Source organism: Podarcis filfolensis (genome assembly GCF_964270895.1).
Source record: "Podarcis filfolensis genome assembly, chromosome: 13".
Taxonomy (NCBI): domain Eukaryota; kingdom Metazoa; phylum Chordata; class Lepidosauria; order Squamata; family Lacertidae; genus Podarcis; species Podarcis filfolensis.
The window spans coordinates 27,577,164-27,593,057 of record NC_139615.1 but is presented as its reverse complement, the minus strand read 5'-3'; the positions used below and the strand labels follow the sequence as shown (position 1 = coordinate 27,593,057).

The 15,894-nt window shown below is 47.6% G+C and overlaps 1 protein-coding gene across 9 annotated transcripts in view; it reads right to left on the bottom strand.

Moving 5' to 3' along the window:
• Positions 1–15,894, bottom strand: part of GRB7 (growth factor receptor bound protein 7) — an 82,289-nt gene that overhangs the window by 23,523 nt on the left and 42,872 nt on the right. For 7 of the 9 annotated variants that reach the window (XM_083582910.1, XM_083582912.1, XM_083582911.1 and 4 more), the window contains one exon: positions 301–496. In XM_083582910.1, the coding sequence (XP_083439036.1) occupies positions 301–488 (188 nt within the window). In that variant the 5' untranslated portion in view covers positions 489–496. Of the gene's footprint in view, positions 1–300; positions 497–3,053; positions 3,161–7,925; positions 7,996–15,894 lie in introns of those variants that run through there. The other 2 variants (XM_083582908.1, XM_083582914.1) reach the window with 2 other exon arrangements.

The following is a 15,894-nucleotide window of genomic DNA, read 5'->3' as shown; positions in this document are numbered from 1 at the left end:
GTCAGTTTCCTAAAAGAGGAAGGCCAGGTTTCAAGGACACTTGTGTCTCCTACTCCCAGATAGGCGGACTGTGACTCCTCAGTAATGAGGGAAATCAACTCAGTTCATGCCCAGAGACCCTCACACCTGTATTTGTCTTGTTCCAGGGCTGAGCGTCAGCTCAGATTGAGCCATACACTCTGCGCATGTCAAGAGATAAAAAGAAATCAGCTCAGAACTACTTCTTATTTTTAAACACAAAAGAATCACTTGGGGCGATGGCTGGAGTTTCCCACAATTCCTGGCTCCATCTCCACGTACCTATTGGCTTGGATGAGCAGAGGCTGAGAGCGCTTGACAACATCGTCTCCGGTCAGAAGACTGGCCTGTTCACCGTTGCAGAGAGGGTTGCTGTTTGAAAGGGGCCTACTGTGGTCCGGTTCCAGGCCATCCTCGTAAACGTTGTCCAAAGTGCTGTTGATGTTGTTTTGGAGAGTTCCCAGGTCCATGTCATTATCTGTAGCAAAGGAGAGGAGACCCCCATGACTTGGCTAAATATCCCTTTGATTTGTTTCATTTTTTGCCTATCCGTCTTTCCATGTTAGGTGAAATTAAGAGCCAGCAAAACATCCAAATTTGACAAGATCCCTAGGCGGACCTAAACCAAAACAATTTGCAGAGCTTAAGTCTGAACCAGTTTTTCCACAGCTGTTACCCTGGACCTCTTGTATTTATGGTTATATGTACTTGAAAGGAGATGTGAAAGCGCACTGTTTGAAATGACACATTGCCAGGCCTCCAAATTTATTCAAAGGAACAAAATTAGAAATCCAAGCAGTGCTGCCTCATGTGTGTATGTGTGTGTGTGTTGGGGCGGGGCTTCAGACATGGTGGTCCCTGGCGATGGACGACCTTGTGACGGGAGTAATTCCCCATTGTTGCTGCTACCAGCCCACTCACTTTAGGAGCTGGTGGGCAAGCAAGTGTGCCTGGCAAGGAGGAAGAACAGAAACTGTTTGCTGCTCCGTGCTCACTCTCCTGCCCTCTCCTTCAGGGCAGTGGTGGGGACTCAGCAGAGCCACTGCACAGAGGAAGTGGGCAGGTGAGCAAGCAGGCGTGGCCCCTCAGCATCAACGTCAGTGTATGAGCGAGTGGTAATGGCGACAGATGCGAAGGTGAGTGAGTGACAGGAGCAGCAAGTAGTAGAGAGATCTGGTGAGTGATGGACCATTCAGAGGCACGGAGACCTCAGCTGCTGCTCCGAAGGGTTCCAACCTGAGCATGTTCTTGTTGTTCCCCATCTCCTGGGTAAAATTTACAATAGGGGAAACCAGAAATATTTTTATTTGGAATTACAGGTACCGATATACCAAAGGGGCAGAAAAGACTATTCACGCATGGAACAACGGCCGCCTGGATGCTATTAGCTCAGAACTGGAAAGAAGATAAAGTCCCTACCAGAGAAGAATAGCAAACCAAGCTGATGGATTATGCTGAGATGGCAAAACTGACTGGAAAACTCAAAAACCAAGAGGATAAAAATTTTACAAAAGAATGGGAAAATTTTATAAGTTATTTAGGAGACCACTGTAAGCAGATGGAAACAAGAGCAGGATTTGTAGCATAAAAATTATTATGGATAATATGGTTTGATATAAAAATTGGAGTATGGATGAATACACAGTTTTAGATGTTTAATAGATCTACGTTTATGGGAAAATGCACAGGCAAAGACTTTGGCTAGGGAAATTTACCAGCCCTAGACTTACTGTGGCAGCTTTGCAGCAGCACAGGAAATTGAGCAGTGCACTAGGTTAACCACCCAACTGTTTGACCAAGATTGCAATTAGTCAGTAGTCTGGTTGCCTGCCTTGCTTTAGGCAAAGCTCTCATTCTGCCTTCTAATTTCACAGAGCAAGCTCATCTTCCGGATACTGGAGTCCCTTGATCAAGTGGTGGAGCACATAAAGAACACCCGAGAGTTGATTGCACAGATGACTCAAACACCAATGGAGATGAGGTTCCGAATTTCACTTGTTGAATCCCCAGTTCATTTAGATGGTTAACCACAAGCCAAGTTAAGACTCAACACAAAGACCGCATGCTGCCTTAGCTCTGAAGCTTTGGACCAGCTTCCTCAGAGCTCCTCAGCAGGCTGGTCAGCCCTGCCTCGTTGACCATGTCAAACAGCTACTGGGTCTTTAAAGTGAAAAGGTAGATAGCCTTGGCAGACATTAGCATGGAACGTTTTCTTTCTCTTTTCCAGGCACTGAGCCCACTCATAGTCTGGAAGGGAAAACAAAGCCCAGTGTTTAGCCTTATTGTACCAAAAGGCTCTCAAGGTGTAAATGGAGACAGTCTGCATAGCTCAGTTGGTTAGAGCGTGGTGTTGATAACGCCAAGGTTGCAGGTTCGGTCCCTGCGTGGGGCAGTTGCATATTCCTGCACTGCAGAGGGTTGGACTAGATGATCCTCAGGATCCCTTCCAACTCTATAATGCCACTCCATACAATTGCAGGCAGATGGTAAGTGCCTCAAGCCAGGGGGACCTGTCTTTTCCACCTGACTTTGGCATGACTGCTTTTGAGCAGGAGAGCAGCTGCTACAAAGGGACCAGAAGGTTTAAGAGCAGGGATGGGTAACCTGTGACCATCTAGAGGTTGTTGGACTCCCAGTTCCCAGTGACCCCAGCACATACACTACGCCTGCTCTCCTCAGAGATGGGAGGTCCAGGTTCAAATCACTGCTTAGCAATGAGGCCGACGATCGCTTTCCAACTAATTTTTAACATAGCGCCTAACAACTGCAGTTTTGTATAGCTGCTGCACCTCTTCAATCAATTGAATGATTTTAAATTAATTTAACCAAGAGATTAATCGAAACACTGCTATGCACAGGAAGCACTATACAGTACACAGGAATTGGGAATTATCAAACAAATTAGGATTATAAATAAATAAAAATACACTGAAAATGGATACCATACAAGCATGTCAATCAATTGATGCAAATGAGATATGGTCACACGGGGTCAGCAAAGCCTAGAAATATCGCTGAGTGCAGGTACAGCTAACCTTGGAATCTTTTGCCCAATCTGCATTAGGCTGCATGTGAGGCGAATCATTTTTGCGGCATCTCAACCAGCCTAGCTACTGCCAAAGATCTTGTCGCAATAAATCTGCCAGCCTTTCATGTGCCACAAGACTCTTGTAGGTTGGTTCCTTCCCTGCAAGAGACTCACACGGGCAGGTGGCAATTGTGGCACCAGGTTCATGGCCACATTTCCACCCTGTCACCAGTTTCTTACATGATTCAGACAAGAGATGGATTTTCAAATGCTCAGCAATAATAATACAGTAATGAAAAAATTCCAGTGCCAGGGTTCCTCCTACCCCTCCTTCCCTCATTTAGCCACCTGCCGCTTCACCTGCCGCTTCCTTATCAGAACTGGGCAAAGTGACTCAGGGTTCCTTCCCAGGTCAGAGCATCAATGAAGCCAAAGGTCACTACGCAGTTTAGGTGGCGTGGGAAGAAGTGCTAGCGTCTCACAAAGAACAGCTAAAATTATATGACCTGTAAAAAATACGGTCAGCAAAACTTGATTAATTTAAAATTAGTTTTGATATTCATGGGGGGGGGTGTTAAAAAAAAAAAGGGTATGCAGGGAATTGAAACCTTACTCCCTGGTGATCAGAAATACCCTCTGGGTTTGAGATTTCATCACATGCTACCCCTACAATTTTGGGCTTATCATTGCAGCAGGAAGGACGAGAAACACAATTAACCAAAAGAAGGCACTAAATTTTCCACCTGCTCCCAAATCCAGTGTTTGCAAAGTATGCTTACAGAATTATGAGATTCCAAGAGGATCACAATTAAGTCCATGAAAACTACTAGATAATTTTTTTAAAAAAGCAGCCATATGTGTTGCTTCAACTGCCCAAACAGGGTTTTCAAACAACCACCACAATTGGGATAAAAATTGGCACAATTCCTACAGTATGTGAACAGGAAAGTGTCTATTACAAGCCCCTCTCCTAAAAGACACACAAGCAACCTGGCGAAAGATGGAGACTCTGTAGTCTCCTCTGCCCATTACAAAGATGGCACCTCCAACCCTCAGGCAAAACTCGGCCCACCAGGCCTCCCCATATGGCATGCCAGGCCATTTTGTGGGGAGCAACACTTCTGCACACACGATGTCAGGTGTGTGCCATACACCTGGAATTTCCTGGACATAGCTGGAATATGAAAGAAACTGTGTCCGGGTGGAAATAGCTGAAATGTCCAGGGAAATTTGGAATATGGCAACCCTATCCATGGTGAGAGTTTCCAGAGTCCAGAGAGATTTCTGGCCCTCTCCCAAACGAAGCCAAGAGAGGTTCCTTGAAACACACATCTGCCCTCCGTTGAGGTGAAGTCTAGCAAAGAATCCCCATATACAGAAGCGCCGCCGTACAGTGGATGCCAATACCCAAGCAATGCCTCCTCTCTTCCGTCAGGATGGTGCTCGGCAAAAATACCCTCCTCTTCACAAATAGTTTTACTGACAAGACTGTGTGGCTCCTCACCTCCTAGTTCACCACAAGGTGATAAGCCTGACTGGACTGTACCACTTCAGACTGTAGGTGGGGGAAGTTCGCACGACTGAATGCTCCACCACGCAACAAAACTCCCTTCACTGAGAAAATGTGCATGTTGGAGGAAAGGGACTCTAGCCAGGCGTTCTTCCCAACGTCCTGTTTTCTTACATGCAAGAGGGCATGGAGGAACATTTAATCATGGGAGGTCCACCCCCTATTCCAGTCTGCAAACAGAAGTGGAAGAAGATAGTTACAGGTCCAGCAGCAGGTGAGAACACTAGGCCTATTTGGAGACCCTGTTGCAGGGTGGAGAAAATGCAGTGGTACCTCGGGTACCACTAACCCATAAACAGTACCTCAGGTTAAGAACTTTACCTCAGGATGAGAATAGAAATCACGTGGCAGCAGCGCGGCAGCAGCGGGAGGCCCCACTAGCTAAAGTGGTACCTCAGGTTAAGAACAGTTTCTGGTTAAGAACGGACCTCCAGAACAAATTAAGTTCTTAACCCGAGGTACCACTGTATTAATATGTGGCTGCTGCACTTTATAAACACAACTTGCTGGAAAAGCATAATGGGATCACATCAAAGAAACATGATCCTGAAAATAGGACAATAAGGCATCGAGCCTCTCAGAAATAGGACATTGACATTGCATCTTGTTTGTGGGGTTTACGGTATATTATCATCTTTCTGACTCTGTATGCTGCTATATCTGAAAATTAATTAAAAATTACGTTTAAAAAGCAGGACATCACAGTCTCCCATTACATTATGCAAAAACTTTAGGTGGATCACCACACAATATTTGTTTTATTTATTTCATAAAATTTATATGCCGATTAATTGTAAGGGGGGGACCCTCAAAGTGGTTTTTATACTTTGCTGTGGTTTAGTTAAGACCAGAGCACATTGCAGGAAGATAATGAGAAAGCTGGAGATGTGTTAATAATGCCCAAATGTCTCTGTAGGAGGTGCAAAAAGATTCATGATTCACAGGGTTTGTGAAGTAAGAAGATTCTGGGCAATGTAATTCTCGCCAGACTGATGTCTGCAGCTGGGGAAGGAGAGACAGAGGTTCAAGACCTCTCAGCGCCTGCCAAAATGTAAATACACTAAATAGTCATCGTTATAGCATGCCACATCCTGATAGGTTGGAATATTTTTTTTTAAAGAACCTGAAAAACAGTCTAAGTTTACAATCAAGTCAATGACTCTCCCCCCCCCCCCCGCACCAGATTCTTTCCTGATTTACTTAATCCTGAGCCTCAAAAGCCAAACTAAGTAAGGCTGGCTTTACAAGGCTTTCAAAAAGGTTAGCAAGTTTGGACTTTGATGAATCTGCAGAGGGAGATCGTGGGGGCGGTGGGGAAGCCACTGGTTCTCTTCATGCCCTGCCGGCACATATATGGTATCCTTAAAAGAGCAGCTTTGGCGGATTTGAGAGGTGGCAATGGGACACAAGGGAGTGGGAGGCTTCTAAGGCACGCTGGGCCTAAACCTTGCTATGCAAAATTATACTCTTGCACCTGGAAATGTGCCTGTGCATAAGTCAGAGCGCTGAAGCAATAAATAGCTGCTCAGGGGATATTTGTTTCGGCTTTACAGGCAAGCTTGCTTCCAGTCAGGATGTCTGTAGGAAAGCAACATCACCATCTCAATTCCTGGCACTTGTTTTCTTCCGGGAGGTGGTGGTGGTTGTTATTATCATCACCACCACAACCACCACCACTATTATTTTTTCATATAGGCGCCAAGATCGCCTTGTGTTCCATTGTAGCGGGACTAGACCAGTCAGGGATGAATCACCAGCTCACAACGCCCGGTTTGATCCGGCTTATCAAAAAAATCGCACACCTGTGCCTTTTATAAAGAGGAGTTCTGCTTCTGTCAACACCAGCGAATGTTGAAGAAAGAAACATGCGTCTAAAAACCAAATGCATGTTTCGTTTACCGGCGATCACCTGGCACCAACCGGCCCTTTTGCCTCCTGCACGCTTCCCTCCATCAAAACAAAGCGGTGAGTCAGACTGTGGGCTGGTGACTCAGATCTGCCACCCCACCCCTTTCTACTGGCTCAAGCACGTTTGAGTCCTCTCATACACCTCCGCTTCTTGCCTCCCCAGACTCCTTGGGTCCTTTTCCCCCTTGGAGGTTTGTGTAGGCTGCAGGCAGGGTAGAGAAGGTGCCATGTCTCTGAGGCAAACAGCACCTGCCTGTTCTTGAACCACATGCCTCTGACCAACCACAGCAAGAGAAGCTTGCTCAAGTTTACTTGCCTGGACTAGAAAGCACCTACCCCCATCTAGCAAAACCCTACCGAAATGATCAATAATTCTCTCATCAAGCGAAAGAAACGAAAGAAGGGTCTGGATAGGCCCCTAGGTCCCATTTCCAACAGTTGACATTCATGTAAATAGGGAAGGAGCCAATAGCCTTTCCTATCCCACCCCTCACATCGAGTGAATCACAGTGAATTCCAGTTGATTAATGAACCTCCATGAATTTCTCTGCTCTTTTGTAAAAAAGTGCCAAGCTACACATGATGTGGCAGATCTGTGCTCAAAATCCCAGACATTTTTTATAAAGATTTAAAAGAAGCTTGGGGAAGAGGAGGAGGAACAAATTGGCTCAGTGCAGCAGTGCTGAAAAAGGGGGTGTCCACTCTTCCTCCCCAGGTCATTTCTTGAAAGTTGTCTTTCCTCCCCAAAGCTGCTATTCGCCCTACTTGGAGAAAAACATGGGCACAGCCAGGTCTCGCTCCCAAATGTGCCCCAGGAGCCACTAGCAATGCCAGGTTGCTAAGTCTGATGGAGAAAATGATTGAGAAGGGAACAGGTAATGCCCAGATACTGCTGGGAGATTAATTCACGGGGTGCCGATGCCTATTAACAGCTGTTCAAAGGGCTTTTAAAGCTGTTGCTCAATCACATCGAAGGAAAGCAAGAGGGCAGAATTCACACATGTACACCCATGATGATTCTCAGTTGGTTGTGTGCAAGGTCTCCTCTGAAAAAAATATTTGATGGTAGATATGAAGACTCCTGTTCATGAAATAATCATTAAGGGTTGATTCACACACGCAGGTAATCCAATTGATTCTTACAGTAACGATAAGAGATGGGCATGGATGGGTGTGTGACTGCTGGCCCAAAATTCCTTTAATGGAAGTGAGTTGTTCAATCGCACATTATATGCTGAACAGACACCAAATCTGCATATAAACTCATCTCTGACTGTGCTGGTGCTCAGTTTATAGAAATGAGTGGGGAAATGGCAGGTTAAGCAGTGATGATCTGAACTCATGACAGACAAATGCTTCCCCATTTAGGGTTCACCAGGCACTCAGGAACTCAAAGCTTACCAGCTGTCCTCAGCGAGTGTGGTTTCGATGAAGTGCCCTGAAAGCCAGGGACCATTAGTTCAAATCGCCAGTCTGTCTGGAAGCCTCCGAATGCTCCTACCTGGTGACCTAGTTTTCCATCTGCAAACTGACAGTGAAGATTCCACTGTCCTACCTATGAATGGGACAGAGTGAAATAATGAATGCATTGCCTGCTGGAAGAGCTTTATATAAAACAGAACGTGCTATTAAGAGTGGCCAGGAACAGCATCGCCCAAGCTGTGGAGAATGATGAAGGCGAATCATTATTCAGAAGTAAGACAGACATCCGAAAAGATTAAAGGACTTGGGGATGTCAGACTCACAAGGCAGGATTTTTCACTTTGCTGTTTTCCTTCCCAGTGAACTTCTGACCCCTGACGGGCAAAAGGCTTTGGTGCACAACAACATGTCTGAGGTGTGGGTCTGAGGCAGGATCTGAGTCAAATCAGACCTGCCTAGTTGTTCCAAATTCTGGGTCAAGGTCATTCAAAGCCTCAAGAAGTCACGAAAACTCTCTGTTTTCTGCAGAATTTGGTCTGATTTAGCAGCTGTACAGCGCACTGAAGCCACAGCTCATTGCTTCCACAAGTCCCGCACAGCTTCTGAAAGTTCACTAGGTTACTGCCAACATATATAATGTGCTCAGTGGGCCAGCCGCAGGGGCTGGAGTCTGGCCGCTAGACCACTGCTTTTTTAAAAAATAAGAAGGAAACGTAATGTTCTTATGAACGTTATGTCAAATAGCTTCTTAAACTAATAGCTATCCATAAGTAGGTTGCCGCATCCAATCTTGCAACTCAAGACGTTTACATTTTGCTAATTTTCTCCCAAGCAATTTCCCTGTTTCTGGTCAGATGGATGTATTCGCTCACAGAGAAGGGAGAGCCCACCGCAGAATGTGAGAGAAAGAGAAGAAACATTGAGGGAGAGGGAGGAAGATAAGAAAGGCGGTTTTGAGATTAAAGGCAGGTCCTGGATCTGAAAACATGGAAGGTGATGAAACACAAACAGCAGGTGAAATGAATGCGCAACACATAAATTCCCTCCAACCCCCAGCTCACCACCAAACACATGGTCAACACACCCCAGGGCCCATACGCCTCCTTGCTTCCGGTCAAACCAGTTCTGCATCAAGATCTCCCAGGCAGGATGCTCAAATAGCCCCTCCCTTGTAAACACCTCATCTGCTTGGTATCTGGGACACTGTAAGTAAGGGAGGATGGCTCATTTTGGGTGCCAGGAGGCAGCATCTGCAAAAGCTGGAGAGGTGTAGGTAGGGAGGGAAGAGGAATGGAGGGAGGTGGGGATAGCTGCTGGCAAGCAGAGGAGGAAATTGCAGTACGAGGCTGGCCTGCTACAACCGAAAACATAGCAATTAAAAAAATAAAATAAAATAAGTAAACAGCATTTGACAAAACTACCAACTGGCACGGGCACTGCGCTTGTAATTTTAATCAGATTAAAATGGTTACCTTTCCCACCACCTTTCTGCACCTTCTCAGACAATCAGGGTGCAAACGGCTAGCTCAAACTTCCTTCTCCCATTACACAAAACAGGGACCACCACCAGTCTGGACTCTTTCCTTCCTGGGTCAGCTGATGTGAGCTCAACTGCCTGGCCCAAGAGCTCAGGCCTCTTTCTCCCCTGTTGCAGAAGTTCAGAGCAAAATTCAGTATTATAGAGTGAGAAAGGGCATCCCAGGTCATGGAGCCCAATACACAGGCTTACCTGGTGTGTTCATTCCCTTCGTGTTACGTCAACTTAACACAGTTGCCAGCTAGCCTGGAATCTTGTGGCCTTATTGTGTCAGCTCAAACCACAGGGACCTCACCTACACTGGAATCTCTCTTCCACACTGCAGTAGCTCAGAGCGAGGGGTCCATGGTGCATAGATACTCCCCTTTTTTATCATGTCTTTTCTTGCAAAGCTATTCTGGCCCAAATAAGCATTCCAAGTAGTTTACAATCAAATCCATGAAACAAAATATGAAAACTTCAACAGCATTGAAAATAGGGCTGGGGAGAAACCAGTGATTCAGGCCACAGAAGGGAAGATGACAGGATCCCCAAGGATGTGCTCTACGGGGAGTTGGCTTCAGGCACCAGGCCTGGTGGCAGACCAACTCTGTGCTACAAAGATGTCTGCAAACATGACGTGAAGACTGGCAACATCGGGCCCGCCAAGTGGGAATCCATTGCAGATGACTGCAGTGCCTGAAGACAGGCAGTCAAGTTGTGTATCCCCAGCAGTGACCAGAGGAGAAATGACCACTGGGAGGAGCGCAGAGAGAAGAAACGCCATGGTGCATCTGCAGCAGCACAACCGGACACCTTCATCTGCCCCGGCTGCAACAAAACATGTCGCACTCCAGAGACAGACGGATGCCGACAACAGGCCAAAATCTGAGGACAGCAGTGTCGGCCAGGTGCCCCACACATCACCTACCATGAAAAAGGTTCCTGTCCCTTTCCTGGAGACCATAATCCATCTTGCCAACCCATCTTCAGAAATAACTCCCAGGTAGAGAGCATCAAAGTCCAAAGGGCCCTGAAAGCTGCCGTATTCAAAGCAGAGCTCTGTCTAATGCAGATATGGCCAATGTGGTGCCCTCAAGGTACTGCTGATCTACAACTCCCATCAGCCATAGCCTATGGTTGCCAGATGTCCCCATTTCCTGGGGATAGTCCCCGGATTCGCAAATCTGTCCCCAGACAAAATCTGTCCCCGGAAGGTCCCCGGATTTCATTTAATGTCCCAGGATTTATATTTTAAGTGTTGTAGATTTATTAGTAGGGAATGAATGTTGCGTGATTGGTTCAACGGCACAAGTCACATCATATGGGGACTTCCGGCAAGGCAAAATGGCGGGCGCCACAGCAGCGAGCAGCTCCTGATGCCAGCCAGAGCCAACTGCGCTACCAGGCCGGCTCCGGGCTGCTGAGACTGCCACTGCCAAGGGGGAACTGGGGACGCCCGACGCATCAACTGGGGGAACTGCTACCACCCCTATGACCCAAATCAACCAGGAGCAAGAGAGCCTGGCCAGCCGGCCAACTGCCCAGCAGTACTCCGGGGTCAGGAAAACCCCCGGAGCCGATGTAGGGAGAAGGAGGAGAGGAGAAGGAGAAGGAGGAGAGAGAAAGAGGAAGGAGAAAAAAGAGGGGAGCCCCAACCTTGTTGCGCCGCTGCCACCGCTGCTGAGGAGAGGTAGGAGCGCACCGGGAGGGCAAGGACATGTGACCGAACCCAGGCCCGACCCGAGCCTACTCCATGGCAGCTAGTGCTCCAAGAGAGAAGGCCGGGGCCCAGAGGAAGGCCGTGCGACAGAGGAGACCACAGAAGAGAAGATATTCTTCTTTTCTTTTTAATAATTTTTTAATAACTTTTTTTTTTAAGTATCCCCAGATTCTTTGAAAAAAATCTGGTCACCTTACTATAGCCAGCATTGCCAACGATCAGAGCTGATGGGGGTCATAGTCCAACAACGTCTTGATGGGAACCACATGGGCTACACATTGTCTAAAGGCCCAAGCAGATGTGTGAGAGAAGAGCCAGAGAGCACATACTTTATGTGCAGAAGGTCCCAGGTCGAATTCTGAGCATCTTCAGTTAAAATAATAACAATCATAATTTTATTATTTGCACTCCACCTGTCTGGCTGGGTTGCCCCAGCTACTTTTCAGGCAGAAGGACTGGGAGCTTGAAGAGCTTATGTCACTCAAGTACACAGTATTAGGCTAGATGGACCAAAGGTCTGGCTCAGTATAACACAGCTGTGTGTGTGAAGGTAAGGCACTCCCAACAGATAGCACCAGCTCAGATCAATGGACGCCAAGAACCTGGTATGTCTCACATTTCTCTAGCTCACTGCAAAAGAGTAGTTTTGGTTGGTATCTCTCTATCTACAGCTAGAGCTCATGCCAGTTAAGGCCTAACTTGGATATTTTCACTCCCTTCTATGCTGCACCATCCTAAAGCAATACAACTAACCAACATGTCATCCATCACTCATATGCTACAAGTGCAGCCTAATGAACCCAGTGCAGCTATGATCTGCCCTGTGGCGTCAGGCACACACCAGTGTACCCTTTCCCACTTGTGTTTCTGCTTTCTACGTTGCACCGAGAACCCGTCATCTTCGACATTAGGAGGCTTCAGGGGGGTGAGTCACTGGGTGTTCCACACAAAAACAGAACAACAATGTCAACACTAAATACTGACATCCTTCAATTTGCTCCCATCCCTTCCAGTGAGTTCCATGCCACTTGGGGATGGACACCCCCTCCTTAAGGGCAATCCTCTCCCACCCTTTTGCCTTAGGTGGTCAATTATACAAGGCGACAACAGCATTAACTGAGCTACGCAGGAAAGAGCTTGGATTGACAAGGCCCCGAGATGCCCAGCCCCTGTCCCTGGAGTGGGAGCGAGCCTGGTGAGCGATGCAAACAAATTTGTTTGGCTTTTTGTCTTTGGCTCGGTGCCCTTCGGGAGGCTTTTTTCCATGGTCGAGCAAGTTTCTGAGCAATCTCAAGGTCATAACATAAGCAGCTGGGGGTGGGGGCTGGCTGGCCAGGAGTGGAAAAGCTGGGGGGAACAGGGACTCCACCTCCACCACCGTTTACTCCGATTGTTCCAATTTACCCAGGAAAAGTCCTGATTTTCTGGGACCTGTGGCTGCTACAGCATTGTTCCTATTTTGGATTGTGGAGGAGGAACACCTTCTTACATTTGCTTAGCGCGAGTTGCTGGAGTGGCCCTTCTTCAGCCCCATTCCCAGAGATCTCTGGACCAAAGCGCACAATCAATGTGAAACCTAGAAACATAGCCTTGCATCTGTTTTGTAAACTGGAAAAGCCAATGGGAAGGAGTGTGTGCGTGACTGAATGCAAGGGAGAGAAGAGGCACCAAACTCTTTCCCTAGCCCAAGTTGGCACCCGGACCAAGGCTCTGTTTCCCAACCCCGTGCCACCCCAGTGTTTTGCCAGAGGCCTCAACATACATTCTGAGGGTGCCTTCTACTTCAAAGCATTACCTGTTTCTCCCTCCAGAGTCCTCCTATACCTCCAAAATCTTCCTTTCGCATCAAGGAAATCCACGTGGGCCGTGCCCTTTTGCATACATTTGCTCAATTCATTCGGCCCACATAAGTAGGTGTGAGCAGGAGAGGAGCCAAGTCAGAGAGCCGTTTTGTTGCTGTAGGTTAGCAAATTCCCACACTGGCTCCCTGCCCTGGTTTATGAGGCAGAGAAGTTCAAGAGCTCTCAGTTTTGTGTTAACAAAACAAACCCCCACTGAGAGGGAGCAGAGATAAGGCCAGGTGGGGAGCTGAGGGACTGAGGCCAGCAAGGCACCTCCACTCTCCAGGGACGGGCGCAGAGCTAAACAAGGGGGCATGAAACCCTCCTCTTCGAGGCTGAGGATCTGATTCGGGACACGTGGGCTGGTCCACAATTTCCCATGGCTGGTTCTACAGGCCCGTCCAGCAGCTAATTCTAACAGAGATGAATTCTGAACCAGGCGAAGACTGAAGGGCAATCTGCTAATTTACTGTTGCACAAAGGGCTTTTTAATCTTCCACTCCTGAAGCCCGAATGCTAAAAGAGACACTGGCCAATCTCTCTCCCTTACCATTGCAGTCCAGATGCTCATTTCATTGATTCCCTCCCACTTGCCACTGTCTGAATGGCAAAAGGTTTCAGTCCTCATGCCTATGTGTAGCAATGCTTAGAGTGTAGGATGAGGAGAGGAAAGACCTGTATTCAAAGCCCCACTCGGCTGTGAAGTTCACTGGGCAATCTTGGGCCAGTCATTGTCCTTCAGCCTAATCTACCTCAGAGGATTAGAGCAGCGCTCCCTGCGTATATCAGGGACAGGGAACCTTAGGCTTGCAGACCAAGCTTGGCCTACCAGGCCTCCTCATTTAGCCCATGAGGACATTTTGGGGAAGCCACACCCACCTGCCCTACACCTGGGGTCATACCCGACGTCAGTGGTGGGGTGGGTAAGGACAGGGCCTCGATGGAGCAATTGGGAGCTTAAAGTGAGCTTCTTCTCATTCCTTTGCTTGAGCACGTATTGCACAAGGAAGGGAAAGTGCTCTCCATTCAAGGGAAATGTCTTCCTCCCGGCACTGCTCCTCGAACCTCCAAAAACGTGAAGTTCAAAAAGAAGCATGGGGCTGGTGGAAAACCTATAGTGAACAGTCGCATGCTGCTCCTTACACCTCCAGTTTCCGAGGGGACTGCTTGCAAAGGGTTCTTAAACAGCCCCATGCTGTGAGACAACAGAGTGCACCTCCAGGGGTGATGTCAAACCGTTGCATTAGCAGCACCGAAGTGAACTCCCCTGGCGCAAGCCTTGGCACTGGATATGGAGGGCCTGGGCTGCCCAGACGACAAGAGCCCCCTCTCAGCCTCACTAATGTGGTCCAAAGGAAAGAAGAGCAAATCCTGCAGGTTGGAGGCCTACAAGGTGCCATCCAACCGTCTTGGGGACACAAATCCAGAGTGGATTTGTGTAGGGCTTACTTCTTAGCCTTTACTTCTCCTACAAGAATTACCAGAGGTAATCCAGAGTGGATTTGTGTAGGGCTTACTTCTTAGCCTTTACTTCTCCTACAAGGCAGCGGAGGTTTTCCTTCTCCTATATGGACTACCTTCCCAGGTTGATGAGCCCCATCTGGGGGGTCCTTCAAATTGTAGCATCACCAGAGATTAAAAACTGGCTCTATGAGAAGGTCTGTAGGGAAGCAGATATTTGGGGTCTCCCATTTAGGGCTTTAAACACTGTTAGCACCTTGAATTGGAACCAGACACGAGCTGGCAATTGTCATTATAAATCAAGTTCAAATGACAGTATGTTAGGGGGGAGATTGTCTAGAATTTGAGCAGGAAGCTGGGCTAAATGGGGCTTTCCCTTTGCTTTCAACCCTGGTGTTTCTCTTAGTGTTGAATCTGCATTAAAGACACTCACTGTGGAGCCAACCTACTTTGGTTATCAGCTCTGTTTACTTCCTTGTCCTGTTTCTACAACACACACTAGTGATTTCTCAAACTGTGTGTGGTAAGGAAGAGCGGGAAAATACACACCAGTCTCCCCTGGCATGAACCCAAAGGTAAGTGAGTTACTATCAACACTCCTTCTAAGCTGAAAGTGGATGAGCAACATACCATGGGCAGGGATAGCCAATGTGGTTTTCCTCTAGATCAGTGTTTCTCAACCTGCGGGTCCCCAGATGTTGTTGGACTACAACTCCCATCATTCCTAGCCAGCATGATCTGTGCTCAGGGATGATGGGAGTTGTAGTCTAACAACATCTGGGGACCCACAGGTTGGGAACCACTGCTCTAGATGCTATTGGACTACAACTCCCATCAGACCCAGCCAGCATAGCCAATGGTTGGTGATGATGAGAGTTGTAGTCCAATAACATCTGAGCACAAGAGGAGCCCTGCTGTATCAGACCAAAGAGCGATCCAATCTCACACTGGCAAACCAGAGGCCCCAATCAGGGACACAAATACAACAGCACTCTCTTGCTCATGATCCCCGGTAACGGGTGCTCGAGAGATATACTGCTTATGACACCGGAGGTGATTTAGCCATTATGACAACTAACCATCGATGGCCATGAATGTGTCTAATCCCTGGCCATCATTACATCTTGATGTTACGGCAGCAAATTTCATCATTTAACTTGTGCACTGTGGAGGAGCACATTTCCTTTTGTCTCTCTCCTGAATCTCGTGCTGTTCAGCTTCATTGGAAGACCCCGGGGTTCTGGTATTAGGAGAGAGGGAGACCATTTGTGAAGGCACCACACGGGCCATTCCTGCTGTAGGACCTCTGATGACATAAGAGCAGAAAAAGAGCCTGCCAGATTGGGCCAATGGCCTGTCAAATCCAGCATCCTGTTCTCACAGCGGCCAATCAGATGACTTTGGGAA